We start from the raw sequence: 15,445 nt of genomic DNA, 5'->3' as shown, positions 1-15,445 counted from the left end.
AAATTATTCTGGTGGATGTGAGAACCGTCATGAAAAATAAAAGCCTTATAATGATAAAGTACTTTTTATTACATGAGACCCTGTAGCATTGTTGTTATTAAAGCAGAATCATTTCCCTGTTTTATAATTCCTTTCTAACGTTGAGCTTAACTCAGGCATTGCAGGTAGCATTATCCAACCCAGGATGGCGCTCCCACAGAACCTGTTTTCCTGTCTCCAGTGTAATTTATTTGCATAATGAATATGCCATGAGAAATCAGAATAGTAAAGGATGAGTTATTGGCCCGTATGTTTTAAATTACTTTTTCATGTAATTTTTAAAAAGCTTTATAAAGCATTGTGCTTATTCGAAAAAAAAGAGATAAAAATGCATATAATGTTTATAAATAAAATACTCCCACCATTCCTACATTGTAAGGAAAGAATGAAAAGTTCATTCTGCATAGAAGTCTTGACATTCAAAGTGGTATCTTATGAACAATGTTCCTTCAAAGTTCATGGGATTAAGGTGCAAACAGAACTATAATCAAAACAGATAAAAACCCTGAATGATCAAAACATATGCACGTGTTACTAAGCAACAAACTGAAATACTTGCAAACTTGAAAATATTTGTGACTTTGTTGCCAATGGAGAAAACCATTATCCTTTGCATGAACTGAGATCATTGTGTAGTTTATACAAAAATATATACATACACACACATACATACATATGTGTGTGTGTGTGTGTGTGTGTGTGTGTGTACCGAGGTGAAGAGCTTCTATGCCATAGTTGGTCTGTTTTCTCTGCTGCAAGGGGGGAAATGTCCTTGTATGTACACATTTATAAGGGACCGAACACCAACAGTCACCTTTAGTTTTCCATTTTGCTTCCTAAACAGAAAGAAAAACCACCAAAGCTCCAAGAAAATTAAGAAGCAAAACCATTAAGGGCACTTATCTACCCCTACGCATGGCATCCGAAGACAACCATGTCTATCCATTTCTTGAGGGTACAGACCATGATCCATGTACCTTAGCATTCCCTGTGGCATGCAGCTAATGCCCAACACAAAGCAGTTATTCAGTAAATATCTGGTGAATTGAGAAGAGCTGAATCACTCCCTTTCATTGAAAAAATGGCATTAGTTCGTCATGGTTACTACTTAGGAATACTTAGCTCAAAAGGGTAGGATTAGGTAGGAAGCCACTTTGTACAAATTGTTTAAATATGTATACACAATATATTTATCTTCCAGGTTGAAGAGCTATTTTCCCACAGGAGCAGATTATGGACTACTCTCATAAGGAAATTTTATTGTAAACTTTTTTCCCCCTCTTCAACTCTTAGAACATGCTGAGTCCCCACAGGACTATAACTAACGGGATTACATTGATTTTCAAGTTGGCAGTTCATTGTGCTAATGTTCTACTTCTAAGCCTGGCGGGCTTCACTCTGGACATAATATATTTATTGGCATTTCTTTCTCCTGCTGAACCTTACTGGAAACCAAATGAAAGGGTCAGTGTTCATCCAGATAAATGAGTACATGACAATTCCCTACAGAAATGGTCACCATTTTATCACAAATCATCTGAGACTATAAACATATCATTGAAACAGCAGGAAACTAGACTACGTCAATTTGACAGCTAAAAGTAAAACATTTAAATTCGATGCTTTTTTTACCAGAATAGTAGAAAAACTAACCCCTTTATAAACTATGTGTGAATGTGAATATAAGAATACAGAAAATAGATAAATAAATATGCAATGATTATATTGAATTTCTATATCTCTAACAATGTTAACTACTGAATTAAAAATTATATTTTGATATAAACCATACTTTTCATTTCTTTATTGTCATTCACCATTCCTATATGGAATTTTGAAGGTCTAATTTTAAACACTATGTAATTCTGATTCATTTTAGTTAAATGAGAAAATTAAGCTCAAAGAAATGACACTGTCTACTATTGTGATAATGTATTTCACAGCAAATAATTTTTCAATTCTGAAACTAGTTAGTCCGCTTAAATTTTCTTATCTGATAATACACTTTATCCTAATTCCATTAAGGACTGTCATATTTCATAGTGCAATCACTTTATATTATTTCTGAGTCATTTAATCATATATAATATAATTACATTTCTGCTGCATCTAATCATCAGTAATGTAATGCATTTTATTATGAAAAATATGTACCTACCTATTTCACTAAGGGTATATTTTGTTCCAAAACAGTTACTTAAAAATATAAAAATAACCCTTAAAAACTATGATCTAATATTTCTGAAAATCATATTCAGAAAGATCAATGATATATTTACAAAGGAAACTGATTAAAATACTATGACATTCCTTTAATGCGTGCATACAATAAGTGTGGAAAAATTTATTGTGGAATTAAAAAAATTCATGAATTTGTTTATTAATTTTTTTTCTGAATTCAGAAGAGTTTCTAAATGTAAATTTCAAATACCTTGTAAAAATTTAAGAAAATTCTCCAAAAATTACCAAAATGTAATTAGCTCCTCAAATTCTCACCAATGCCATGGCAAAAACTTTCTAACAGCAGTCAACAGAAATAGTCTCAGAAACAAAGGATATTATGGGGGTTTTTTTGGTTTAGTTTTGGCTTGGGGGCCAAACCTAGTGTTGCTCAGTGTTTATTCCTCGTTGTATGCTCCGGAATCATTACTGGCAGGCTTGGAGGACCAGATGGGATGGTGGAATTGAACTTGGGTTGCCCGTGTACAAGGCAAGCACTCTACCCACTGTACTATCTCTATGGGCCCTGCTATGGATTTTTAATCTTAATGTACTATGAAAACATCCTATCAGTCACTTGTTTATTGTAGGCTCTTAAAGGGCAGGCTTTTTATGGTCAGATTATCAATGGTGACTACCAGTAATTTCTTTCTCTTGAACACATATATATCCCAGTGACTGATTCTATTAACTTTCAACACAACTACTTTGCACTTTGTATACTCCTTAAGCCACTTACCTATCCTTTCTGTGGGTTATGGGGATCAAAAAAGAATTTTATCATCTTAAGTTTAAGCAATGTTTTATAATTTATTTGATTTCTATTTTATTTATTTTTGTGTAGAGGATACACCTGGCTGTCCTCAGTGCTTACTCCCGGCTCTGTGCTCAGGGATTACTCCTGACAGTGTTTAGGGGGCCATTTGCAGTGGGCCATATTTGAACTGGGGTCAGTCACAGGTCACACAAGTAACTTATCCCTGTATTATCTCTCTAAATATTCACCGAATTCACTAAATATTTTGATATTAAGCAAGTTTTGTTGTTTCACACTTGAGAAAAAAACCAAAGCTAGGAAAACACATCGGTCGGAAAAATCATAAAAATATTATCTCTACTTCTAGAACTATTATTTGAAATAGCAGGAAATGTACATATTTTATACTTACAAGGTACCACTTTGTAAACATGTGCAATGTAACTGAGCTACATCCCCAGCCTACCCAGAATCACATTTAGAAGGTGATCCCATTCAACAACCCCCCAAATTACACACAGACACAGACACACACACACACAGTTTGGGGACACCTTGCTGCGTTCAGGAATTGCTTTTAATGCGAAAATACTACATTTTAGATGAATAGCTGGACCACTGAGTTCTTTGATATCAGCCTTTGGTGGCATGGTCTAAGAAGCAATAAATCATTTATATGTACACACATACACCTTAGTATTCCATCATTATACAGAGAGCAGGAAGTCTGAACACAGCTTTTATGACGTAGCAATGGAATGCTACACACACACACACACACACACACACACATTAAACAATAAGCCAGAATCATTCTCCGAAGTATATTCAGTGCCTGTCTGCAGTGCAAAGCATACCGGTTATGTTAATAGGCACCACATCAGCCTGGACGGTTTGGGCTTGCTGCCGCATCTTCTCCTCTGGTGTAGGCAATGGCAAGGACTTGGTCCAGTTTGTCTGAGTGTTGATGTCTGAGAAGTCATTGGAGGTTGGCGTTTTAGATCTCCTGATGGAAATAAGTCGTTCCTCTTCTGATGAAGAAATGGAACTCTGCAGGAGAAAAAGGTAAGAAGAATTCATAATGTAGTTCACAATGTAGATAGCTGGCAAAAATCACTTAAAAATATATTTCTTATTTAAAAGTAATCAAAGGCAATAGAGATAGAGGGGTTAAGGTGCTTGCCTTGTATGCAGCCAACTCCAGTTAAGATCCCTGGCACCATGTATGGTCCCTGAGCACTGCCAGGAGTGATCCCTGAGGGCAGCACCAAGAGAAGGCTAGAGTAGCACTTGGTGTGGCCCACCCAGGTCTTCCTATTAATAACATTAATAATACTATTAATAATAATAATTGTATTTACTGGTTTTGGCATATCGAATACGCCATGGGTAGCTTGCCAGGCTCTGCCATGCAGGCGGGATACTCTTGGTAGCTTGCCGGGCTCTCCGAGAGGGGCGGAGGATCAAACATGGGTGGGCCATGTACAAGGCAAATGCCCTACCTGCTATGCTATTATTCCATGTAATAATAATAATAATAATAATAAATGAAACGGATTTGAAGCAAGGAAAAAATTGTTCTTATTTAGAAAAAACTAGAAGCAATAGCTCGCATGAAAACTGCTAATCTGGAGTGTGACCCAATTGACATAGGCCTTAGCATCCACACAGGAAGATTGCAAGTGGTTTTGCTGAGCCACCAAATCTTTTTCCAATTTTCCTGCTTCTCCTATATTGACAGCGGTCAGAAAGCTGCTGGACTTAGTTTAGCATTAAAAGCCCAAAAGCACATCCAGGCTGGTGACCACTGGTTTTCATTTTTATTAAAATTTAGTTTTGCTCAAGGTAATTTCTAGCCTCCATCTCATTTTCTTTAGACTCTGACCCTCACAGGACATTTCAGAACAGACAGAGCCATTGGCCAACTCTACATGCTCTTCCGAAGGCATTTACGTGAACAAAAATCAGTGTGAAATTGTTACATTAGAAGAAGCTGACTAAAGCTCTTCTTTGAACCTTATCAGAATTTCATGAAAACATTTCTAGCAGTGTCTGTTTTGATACAGATTTACAGCCGAACTGGGGGGAGCCCTCTTCAATACCTGGCTTCCCATTCCATCTCAAAAAGCGTCAGCATGAAAATTGTTTTGGGAAACGTTTCTTGCAGTCTTCAGCATTACCACCTGGAGGCTGATTCTATTGCAACGGCACTCCGAGGATTCAAGAGAAATATGATGTTGTTGGTGAAAACACTCCCCAAACTTGACTTTTGCTGAGGGATTATTCCTAGCTCTGTGCACAGGGATCACTCCTTGCAGGGCTCATGGGCCCATATGTGGTGCTGGGGATCGAATCCAGGTCGGCTGCCAGCTACAATTTCTCTCCCTCAAGGAACTGTTCTTCCAGTTTAAAGTCATTAGCTACCACATATGAAAATGAGGCATTGGAAAAAAAAGTTTTGCTTCAGACAGAACAAGATGTCAATGAGCTTTCTCAAAGAAGTATCTATCTATCTAGCAATAGTTCATTCATTCTCTTAACCCCATTTCCTGTGAGTGTGCATGCAGACATAGATACACACACACACACACACACACACACACACACACACACACAGTGTGTGATGGCTGGATCATCCTTATTCCTAACACCACATTCTGGTTGTATTTGAATTTTCTACAAAGGAAATTGGATTCTTTTTCCATAACAAACTTCCTCCACACAAGAGGATGTCTGTGAGATTTTTTTCTGTCTCTGAAAAGAATGAGTCTTTCTGAATTTAACTCAAGTGCCTAAGATAACACTGGTTAAGACAATGACAGACATACATCAGTCTGGCATCTCAGAAGAATAGAACCATCACAGAATAAGTCTTGCAATAGAATCACTACAAATCGGAAAAGACTGCACAAGAGATGTCTAAACACAAACTGATTTAGACCAACTAGACTATTCAGCATTCTTTGGTGTTGGAGACAGGGGCCGAGATGAAGAATCCGTTTGTCTCTATTCATGTTATACCTCCCAAGAGGTCTTGACGTTCTTCCTAAACCCGGGAAGAGTCTTTGCTCCACATGGGGTCAGATGTCCACTTTCCATGTCCCATGAAAGAGAGGTGCTGCTGTTACATGTTTGGCCGATCAGTTTGGTCCCTGGCACTGCAGGGTCCCTGCATCGGTAGGGCAGTTCTGGAGGCAACTAAGTACCACCAGGGGCTGTGGGCAATCCCTGGTACCACAGAACTGCACAGCACTGCAACCTCCAGCATGATTGACTGTGTATTGCTGGGAAGGACTTTTAGATGCCCTGAATACTTCTTGGAAATCTCTGCACCCCACATTAAAAAAGTGGGGGAGGGGGAGAAGGAAAACACCTACTATTAAGCATCAGATACAAAGTTGTGATTTTAGAAAAGCAAAATCCTGAGCTGACAAACAGCCACATTTTTCTTTTACTAATATTAATAAAGACTTTGTAGAAGTGAATACATAAAACAAATCATATAATCTCCCCTCCACTTCCACCCCAGGGATTGACCATATGCAAGACAAGCACCTTATTACCACTGGTATCCTCTCTCCAGCACCTGGGCTATTCTTAATACAGAAAGCATCAAACTAATAATGGTTTCTTTGGAGGCTGGAGCAATAGCACAGCGGGTAGGGCATTTCCCTTGCACGCGGACAACCTGGGTTCGATTCCCAGCATCCCATATTGTCCCCTGAGCATCGCCAGGGGTAATTCCTGAGTGCAGAGCCAGGAGTAATCCCGGTGCATCACCAGGTGTGACCCAAAAAAGCCAAAAATAAAAAGTTTCTTTTCCACTTAAGGAAATTTGAAATATGATGACAATTAAATACATGTAATTTATGATGAATATAATTTACAGACATCCAATTATAATACTAAACTGTGCCGTGTTTTTCATGTTTGATCTCATTCTGATTGAAATGGCTGTAACTCCTACAGTGCCCCGAACAGCAAAGACATTTTGAGTCAGCAGCCGCTAAGCCACATGAAGCTGTAAGTAAGTCAATTATTCCCACCTTTTTTGTGCAGTTGTGACATTGCTGTTGAATTTAACGTATGATACATTTTCTCTGTTCGTGAGGTGCAGACACACACACATCCATGCATATGTTTAGATTAAAGGAAGTGTTCCTTGATACTTTCAAACTGTGTGCCTAAAGAGTGCCTGGTTGAGATCAAATTTTAATTTCTAAATTAAAAGCTTTCTCCAATTTTCTGATGGACACACAGAAATACAGTTTCAGGCAAATGTGAAGGACGGCGCGTATTTGAAATGACACCAGAAGCAAAACCACCCAGGCTTGAAAGAAAGAAAATCAAAGTTCTGGGGGGATGGAGAGAGGTAACACAGCCGCGAGGGGCCTCCTTTGCCATGTGATGTCAGTGCAGGATGTGGAGAAGCACTACTCTGCATGAGATCAATGTGTGCCCACACGCAGTGACTAGTGACACACTTTCCTTTCAGCTGACGGGCGGGTGTCAGGCTCAATCACCACCACGACACAGGACATTAGTGAGCCATTCCACCAAGAATGCTCACTAGGGACAGCTCTGACAGGACAAATGACAGCAATCAGCTCTTTGGTAAAGTGCTCCCTTCTCTGCAAGAAAATCTCCCAGACAAACAGGGCCCAGATAAAGTTATAAGCAAAGGTGACTGTTACACAGTGCTGCAATCTACTAAGAGAAATTAAGCAGACTCGCAGTCCCTGTATATATAAACACGGCAATCCCTCCTGCATCTCTGAGGCAGAAGGCTGAAATGCAACTGGAGTGTAGACAACTCTGGATTTTTATCTCAGCCTCCTAACTAGTCTCCATGTTTCTGCCCACAGCCCATATCCTCCCTCTAAAAGTCTATTTGTTAACACCACAACCAGAGGGGCCAACTGTGCATCAGACCCTGGTTTGATCTCTGGCACTACATGACACACCAAGTACCACCAGATGCAGCTCTGTATGCTCAGGCCATCAACGAAGCGGCCAAGCGGTACCCAGCACTGCAGGGTCTAAGTAGTGCTACATTTTCAGACCTTGGCACAGAACTGTGTGGTCAGATGGCTGAGAATCTCTGGGAGTGGCCTGAGACCCTGAGGCTACTTAAGAACTCTCCTTCCCCCAATATTTTGTAGATTCAGACATTTTTGCATCTCCTTTAAGTTCTCCTTAATGCAGAAGTGTCTCCAAATAAACATTTTTATAAAGAAAACAAGGATTTTTTTGTTTGTCTTCTGATGGAAACGTAAGTTCAGGGAGGATTTTAGTGAGCACTGCCTAACAGCTGTTGCAAATTTTTAGCTAAAAAGAGACCACTTATTCATTTTGCTATATGCCTTATCCTGGAGTCAGACTTTATTTTTTTATTTTTAAAAATTTTTATTAGTGAAACACCATGAGGTACAGTTGTAGACTTACAAATTTTTGTGCTTGGGTTTCAGTTAAACAATGATCAAATACTCATCCCTCCACCAGTGACCACTCTCTACCACCACTGATCCCAGTATCCCTCCCACTTTAATGAAACCTCATCTTATCTTCCCAGCATCAGTCATGTCTTATCAATAAGGAAATGCAATTATAGCACTTTGACTTTGGACAAGTTCACTAGTGGACAAATGGGATTAGAACCAAGAGCTGGGAGCCAGAGAGACAGTACAGGGGGTAGGGTGGTGCTTGCTTTGCATGCTGGTGACCTGGTTCAATCCTTGGCACTACAAACAGTTCCCTGTGTACTGCCAGGAGTGAACCCTGAGCACCACTGGATGTGGTCCAAACTCTCCCTGCATTCCCACCCTCATAAAAAAAAAAGTGCTAACACCAAAGTTTCTGCTATTAATACAGTGTAAAATAACAATCTGGCAATACTTACAATAAATTAGAGTAAGTCCTTAATATCACCAATAGAGTCTTGGAAGCTGATTTTAAAGAAAGCAACATGTAACAAAAGCAGGTCCATCATGAATTTTTTTTTATCAAGGTCAGGTGGATTATGATCATAAAAGTTATGATAAAACAATATTATTGGAGGATTAATGTGCTAGCTTTACTGTACTGTCTCTCTGGCCCTAAGTTCTGGGGGAAGAGTTAATGTTGATTTTTATACAAGGCTTTCAGAATGTAAATGCAATTTGTAAACTTGTTATTTGGTCAGTCTTGTTCTTTAATACCTTATGACTGGGCCTCAGAAAGAACAGAAAGTCACAAAGGAAACTTAAAAAAGCAGGATTCCCTGAGTCCAGTTGCACGATGAGGGTGAGTAACTGCCGCCCCAGCAGCAGCTGAGTGGGTTCTGGATACGTACTTCTGAGACAATAGGGTGGATCGAGACATCAGACAAGTCCCCAGCAGATGGGCAGCAGAGTCTGAAATATGGTCTTCTTGGCTGATGGCCAAGTTACCAAAACATGGGCTCGACTGTGAAACCCAAGAGTTACCCAGGTTTTCTTTGTTGAGTTTGCCATCCTTTCAAAAATTAGAAAACCTAATTAAAGTCAGAACTAAACATAGCATTCCTCTAGCAATTACTACATAAAAATAGATGGAGAACAGATGAGACGCCATAGAGTACTAGTTAAGAAGACACCAATGTATATCCCATTTCTTTCTGCAGGACATTTACGAAGAGTGGTTGTCTGCCCAGAAATCTCATAGTTTGACTTTTGGTTTTCTAAATTCCCAGCAGATTCATAAGATGCCAAAACTTCTGCAGCCTTTGGTCATGCTGCTTCTTTCCTCTATTTGGAAACACAAAATATGCTCACTTAGTTTTGTTCTTCCCTTATTCTGCTTTTTCCCAGGAACCAGTCACAACAACTAGAGGTGATGGAAATGGTCCAGTTCAAGGTACGCATCACAGCCTACCTGGCAACTCCATGATGGCTGGGCAGATGGGTGGTGGGGTGGACAGTAACATACCCAGATTAAACCATCCAAATTATACCCTTTCTACTCAATGCATTAACCTAGCTTCCTTACCAAGGGCTTTAAACTTTCTTACCACATTAGAATAAGGTAAAGGTAAAGGTAAAGGCCCTCCCGTTGATCGTCGATTTGCTCGAGCGGGCCCAGTAACGTCTCCATTGGAGATTTTGTTGTTACTGTGTCTGGCATATCAAATACTCTCGGTAGCTTGCCGGGCTCTCCGAGAGGGGCGGAGGAATCGAACTCGGGTCGGCCATGTTGGCCGCTTGTAAGGCGAACGCCCTACCGCTGTGCTATCGCTCCAGCCCACACATTAGAATAAAATCCTTCAAACTGAATAATACTGATATTAAATAATCTCTTCCTCAAGATAGCAAAAATGGAGAATAAGGGTTACATTCAAATTTCTTTTTAAAAAATCATCTTTTTATGACAGTTCATGATCTATACCTAGTCTGTTATATAACATAAATACCTAAGAGCTCACTACCTAACCAGCAATATATCACCAATAACTGTTTTTACATTGTGGCCTTCCCTGTTTTGCCCAAGTAACCATTCCCCAATCTTCATGCTAATTGTCCCTTAACTTTTTGCAATGTGTGCGCATAAACATGTCTAAACTACATGTTTAAATTTGCTATGAATTTATAAAAGTGGTACCTGATTACAGTATTATTAGTATTCTAAGACACATCTGTGTTTTTATGTAAACCAGTAATTCGTTCATTTCATGAGGGTTCACATTCCATTCTAAGACCATTTATTTATCCACTCTTTTATTGATGGGTAATTGGGTTGCAAAAGATGTGCTTTATACTCTCTCGTGATTCAAAATTCCCCTTAAGGAGTGGTTTGGAGGAAAAGGCTATAGTTAAGGCTCAATTAACTGTGTTATTGTTGGAGGAAAACAGGCGTTCTGGAGTCAGTAATGGATTTAAATCCCAGTTCCCATTTGGGGTTGATACAAACGCTATCTTGATTGTCAAAATAAAAAATGTACTCATATGTATCAACATATGTATACTCACGCTGAAACATTATATAGTTGAAATGTGTCTGTGGTTTGTTTTATGGCAATTATAATTCCATAATATTGTGTTTAAGGAGGGAAGGAAATCAGTTTCAGAATTTAAAAGCTACACTATTTTTTAAAAATTGAAATAGTATTGCTTCAAAACATTGAAATCATGCACACATCATTATTAAATTAACAAAAAGAAACAAGTACCTTTTTGGTTAGTTTTAGAATATGAAATCTAAAACTAACAGCAGAGGAAATCCTGCCCCCACCTCTATCCTTTCCTAGTTGTACTGAGATCATATGGTTTACAACAGCACCCACATTGTTTTATACTTGAAATGCAATTTCATCACCCTCATTACCAGAGAATCAATAACTCTCTGCTACTATTCCTTTGTCCTTCCTCCCCCATATGAACTTTCTTCAAGAAAGAGAAGAAGAGGGAGAAGAAGATAGGGATCAGAAAATAGTACATAGGTTAAGGCACTTGCCTTGCATGCTATCAACCTGGTTTGATCCAGCCAGTCTGGGTCTCTTTCTTTGTTTTGGGGGCCACACTCAGCAGTGCTCAAGGCTTCCAGGAATCACTCCTGGTGGGCTTGGGGAACCATCAGGGGTGCGGGGGATCTAGCCAGGGTTGGTGGCGTGGAAGTCAAACATCTGACCTGCTGTACTATCACTCCAGTCCCCAGCCTGGGTCTCTTTACTGAAACCAGGTAACAAGTAGATTTGGGGGGGGGGGGGGGGGAGGAGGGGATGAATGACCATGGGTGAATGAATAGCAAAGCAGTAAAAGGTGAAATTGGAAATGACCACAGCACACAGCAGACCTAACAAGAAGGCATTTGGGTGCTTCAGCAATCATCCCATTTTACTTATCCAGCATGGTGCAATAGCAAAGAAATGAATAATAGCACGAGAAGCCCCACTTCTGGGTGGTTAGTTGATTAGTTTTGGGCAATACCCAGTGGGGCTTAGGACTACTCCTGGATCTGGGCTCAGAGATCACTTCTAGAGGGGCTCAGGGGAAATTTGGGAGACTGGGGGTCAAACCAGGGTTGGCTGTGTGCAAGTCAAGTTACCCTACCCATTGTACAACTGCTCACTTCTGTGTCCTCCCAGATACATTTTACCTGTGTGTTCTTAGGGAAAAAAAACCTTCTGATTTCTGAGTCTCAAGCTCTGGATCATTAGTATGAAACCAATAATTATTAAAATATCAGCTTTGTGAAAGTTTTTTTTAAAAAAAAACATGTGTTCTAAAGAGCTCTATTATTATAAAAACCCAATACTAGTATACTAACAGTGCTATCAGTAATTCTTCACATGGATAATCTGTGCACAAACAGTCATCAGACATTTTTTAGCAGTTGTTGAAACCTCTCAAATTCATTGCTTCCAGCAGGAAACTCTACGTGGGTAGAATAAGAGACTTGGAATGATTGGGAAAATCGCCAAATTTTCATAAAGACAAACACTGTCTATTGAATCATGTTCTTTGAAGTCTGGTTTGGAAAACCATGCAATTTAATGATACTAATCATCATCATTTGAACAGACAGTACATGCCAGGCACCATATAAAGGATTTTTACACATAGTAATTCACGGCAACCTTCTCAGCCACCCTCCAAAGTAGGTAAGGTAACTGTGTAATTTATTTTCAAAACCAGAATGCCTTTGAAAACGAAAGGGGCGCTATTAATAATTACCCAGAAGAGCAGCTGTAAACCAGGCCAGTCTTGTGCAAACCAGAACATGTGGCTGATAACACTTCCCCATGGAGGAAACAGAAGCTCCCAGAGGGAAGCAATTTATCTAAGGCCACTCAGCTTTCACAGGTGGAGAAACGGCCCCAAAGCAGAGCTCCCCAGAATCAGGAGAAATCAGCCCCGAACACTGGCAGCTACAGAGCAAGGCCAAGGTCATTCTGTGTTTTTCAGCATTCTAACATTGACATCTCTCTCAACAAAGACTGAAGCAGAACCCAAGAAGCCTGTTCAGAGAACAGGAAATAGAAAGAAGACTTTGGTTTATCAACATCATTAAGGCTCGGTTTTTATTGTTATAATTCCAGTTTTCATTATCATCATCTCTATTTTATGAGTTTAGGGCAAATACAAATAAGAGATTGAGTAATTCGTGACTGACATTGTTTCTGAGCAGACAATGGGGCTTCTATGAACGTTCCCTCATTCAGTTAGAGATTATCAAACAGAAGCTCCACCAAAAGGAAGAGAGAACTTCCCTTCCATGGTCTTTGGCATCTATACCGGGCTGCAAACATCTGAGTGTCAGTGCAGGGAGTATGCAGGTACACTATGGCCTGAACAATGCGAACACAGTGCCCTACTCTTAGATTCATGAGCGGGGAAAAAAGTATTTAGCGGGATTTCTAAATTTCTTCATAAACAGCATTTTTTACAAAATGCAGCTGATTTAATATTTGGATGGTAGGCATGACATACCGTTGGAAATATTTCAAGTAGTATTTTTCTTTCTGCTACCATACATCTCCACTGTGAAGAATATATATGGCTGTCATTACCAAAATATTTTTCTTCTGACCATAAACACCAGTCTTGCTTGGTATTTTGCATTTAGGTAATTATTCTAGAATAATTAGCCAGAATAACAGAGAAGTCTTAGATTCTTTCTCTTTTTATTTTTAGCTTTTGGTTGTGCTTTTGGTTGTGCTCAGGCCTTACTCCTGTCTCTGTGCTCAGGAATCATTCTTGGTAATATTTGGGAGACTATGTGATGCTGGGGATCCATTTGGGGTTGGCAGTGAGCAGGGTAAACACTTGTACCAATTATACTAAACCTTGTAGCAATTCTCCAGTCCTACATTCTCTGTTCTCATATGCCCTTAACTACTGTCTTATTAGAGCACGCACACACTGCATATTTGTGAATGCAAGCTAGTTTTTCATTTGAAAGACCTTCTTTGATAGAGGGTTTGTAGCCAAGTATTTGGTGTCTCACATGAATCTAGTCCCTTTCCTCACTACATCCTCCACTACTTAGGAAACAATACCCAGGAAATACAAGGAAAAGGGGCTTTCCTGGAGAAATTCCCTCCTATTTTGTCTCTGTATTTAAAATAACCCCAACTGTCAGAGTGACTTTGAAGCCGGGAATCACATAGGTAGGGATCTTGGCCTCAGCTTGCTTTTTACAGTCTCTTGAATAGTTCCTTGATTCCCACTTACTTGACTGCAAATGCCAATGAGATGTAGGAAATCCTATGATGAATCAGATTGACTGGGGACTTTGTAGTTTTTGTTTGGTTTTCCTTAGGGCCCTACCCAGAGGTGCTCAAGGGACTTAGGTGTCAAGGATTAAACTTTAGTCAGCTTTGTGGGAGGCAAGTACCTTACCAGATGCATTATCTCTCCAGCTTCTGTTCTCCTTGTCTGGACATGGGGTACCACACTGGAGCAACTGCTGATGCTTTAGATTTTAAACCTGCCAGCCCTTTCAAGTCATCTCCCTGCCCCCTCCCCAGCCCCCTACTGCTTCTTAATTTTACAGCTCTCCTGGGTATGAACTTTAGATTCCACTTCTCAAGTTCTCTCTTCCACTCTCTTCTTCCACCCTCTCAAAATAACCCCAAACTTTAACAGAACAAATGGACTCAACTTTTATAGGTCTCGTGTTCATTTTATAGATTAAGTTGGACAGAATCAACAGCCTTTTGAAACTGACATCTAAGAGTACTACATGCAAGAGTATTTTCATTTATTCAAAGCTTATTTGTATTTTAATAGAACAAAATATTATGATTGCATTTTAGAGTTTTAAAAATATAGATTTTAGGCTTTTCTTATGAAATTTATCCTTAGTTGCTTTGTCTATCATTTTAAATGGTGGTATCTATCACATCCAACTTGCCTTTATAAATATAAAAGTTATTAAATTCCAATTTGGGCTGGAGTGATAGCACAGCAGGTTAGGGCATTTGCATTGCACATGGCCAACACGGCTGACCCGAGTTCGATTCCTCCGCCCCCTTGGAAAGTCCGGCAAGCTACCCATGACATATTCGATATGCCAAACACAGTAACAAGTCTCACAATGCCACTGGGCCCGCTCAAGCAAATTGATCAACAACAGGAGGACAGTGACAGTGACTGATACCAATTTTATGAGTTACTACAAATTAAATTCTATTCCTGATAGTTGTTTCAAAGTTTTTATTTTCTGGATACATCAGGTATACAAAGTGACCAAGTATAAAGAATGAAATGCAATCTCAACCTTTGCCTTTTTCATACTTCTTATTCTATAGCTTTCACTGTGCTAACTAGTTCTTTGCACCTTTAATAGTCATATTGAGAGGGACTGTTCCTGCCTTATTCTAATAGAAACATTCCATTAAACATGATGTTCAGGGTTTAAGTGCTTGCCCTGCATGCAGCCTACCCTGGTTAGAACCTTGGTACTGCCTGGTTC

At 39.5% G+C, this 15,445-nt stretch overlaps 1 protein-coding gene across 1 annotated transcript in view; it reads right to left on the bottom strand.

Annotated features, from left to right (window-relative positions):
* The window catches only part of NHSL1 (NHS like 1), a 74,333-nt gene that overhangs the window by 19,424 nt on the left and 39,464 nt on the right, over window positions 1-15,445 (bottom strand). The window contains exon 4 of the mRNA XM_056126357.1: window positions 3,874-4,066. Coding sequence (XP_055982332.1) covers window positions 3,874-4,066 — 193 coding nt within the window. The remainder of the gene's footprint in view (window positions 1-3,873; window positions 4,067-15,445) is intronic.

The sequence above is a fragment of the Sorex fumeus genome, unplaced genomic scaffold, assembly GCF_029834395.1.
Source record: "Sorex fumeus unplaced genomic scaffold, SorFum_2.1 ptg000061l, whole genome shotgun sequence".
NCBI lineage: Eukaryota > Metazoa > Chordata > Mammalia > Eulipotyphla > Soricidae > Sorex > Sorex fumeus.
This window is presented reverse-complemented; position numbering and strand designations above follow the sequence as displayed.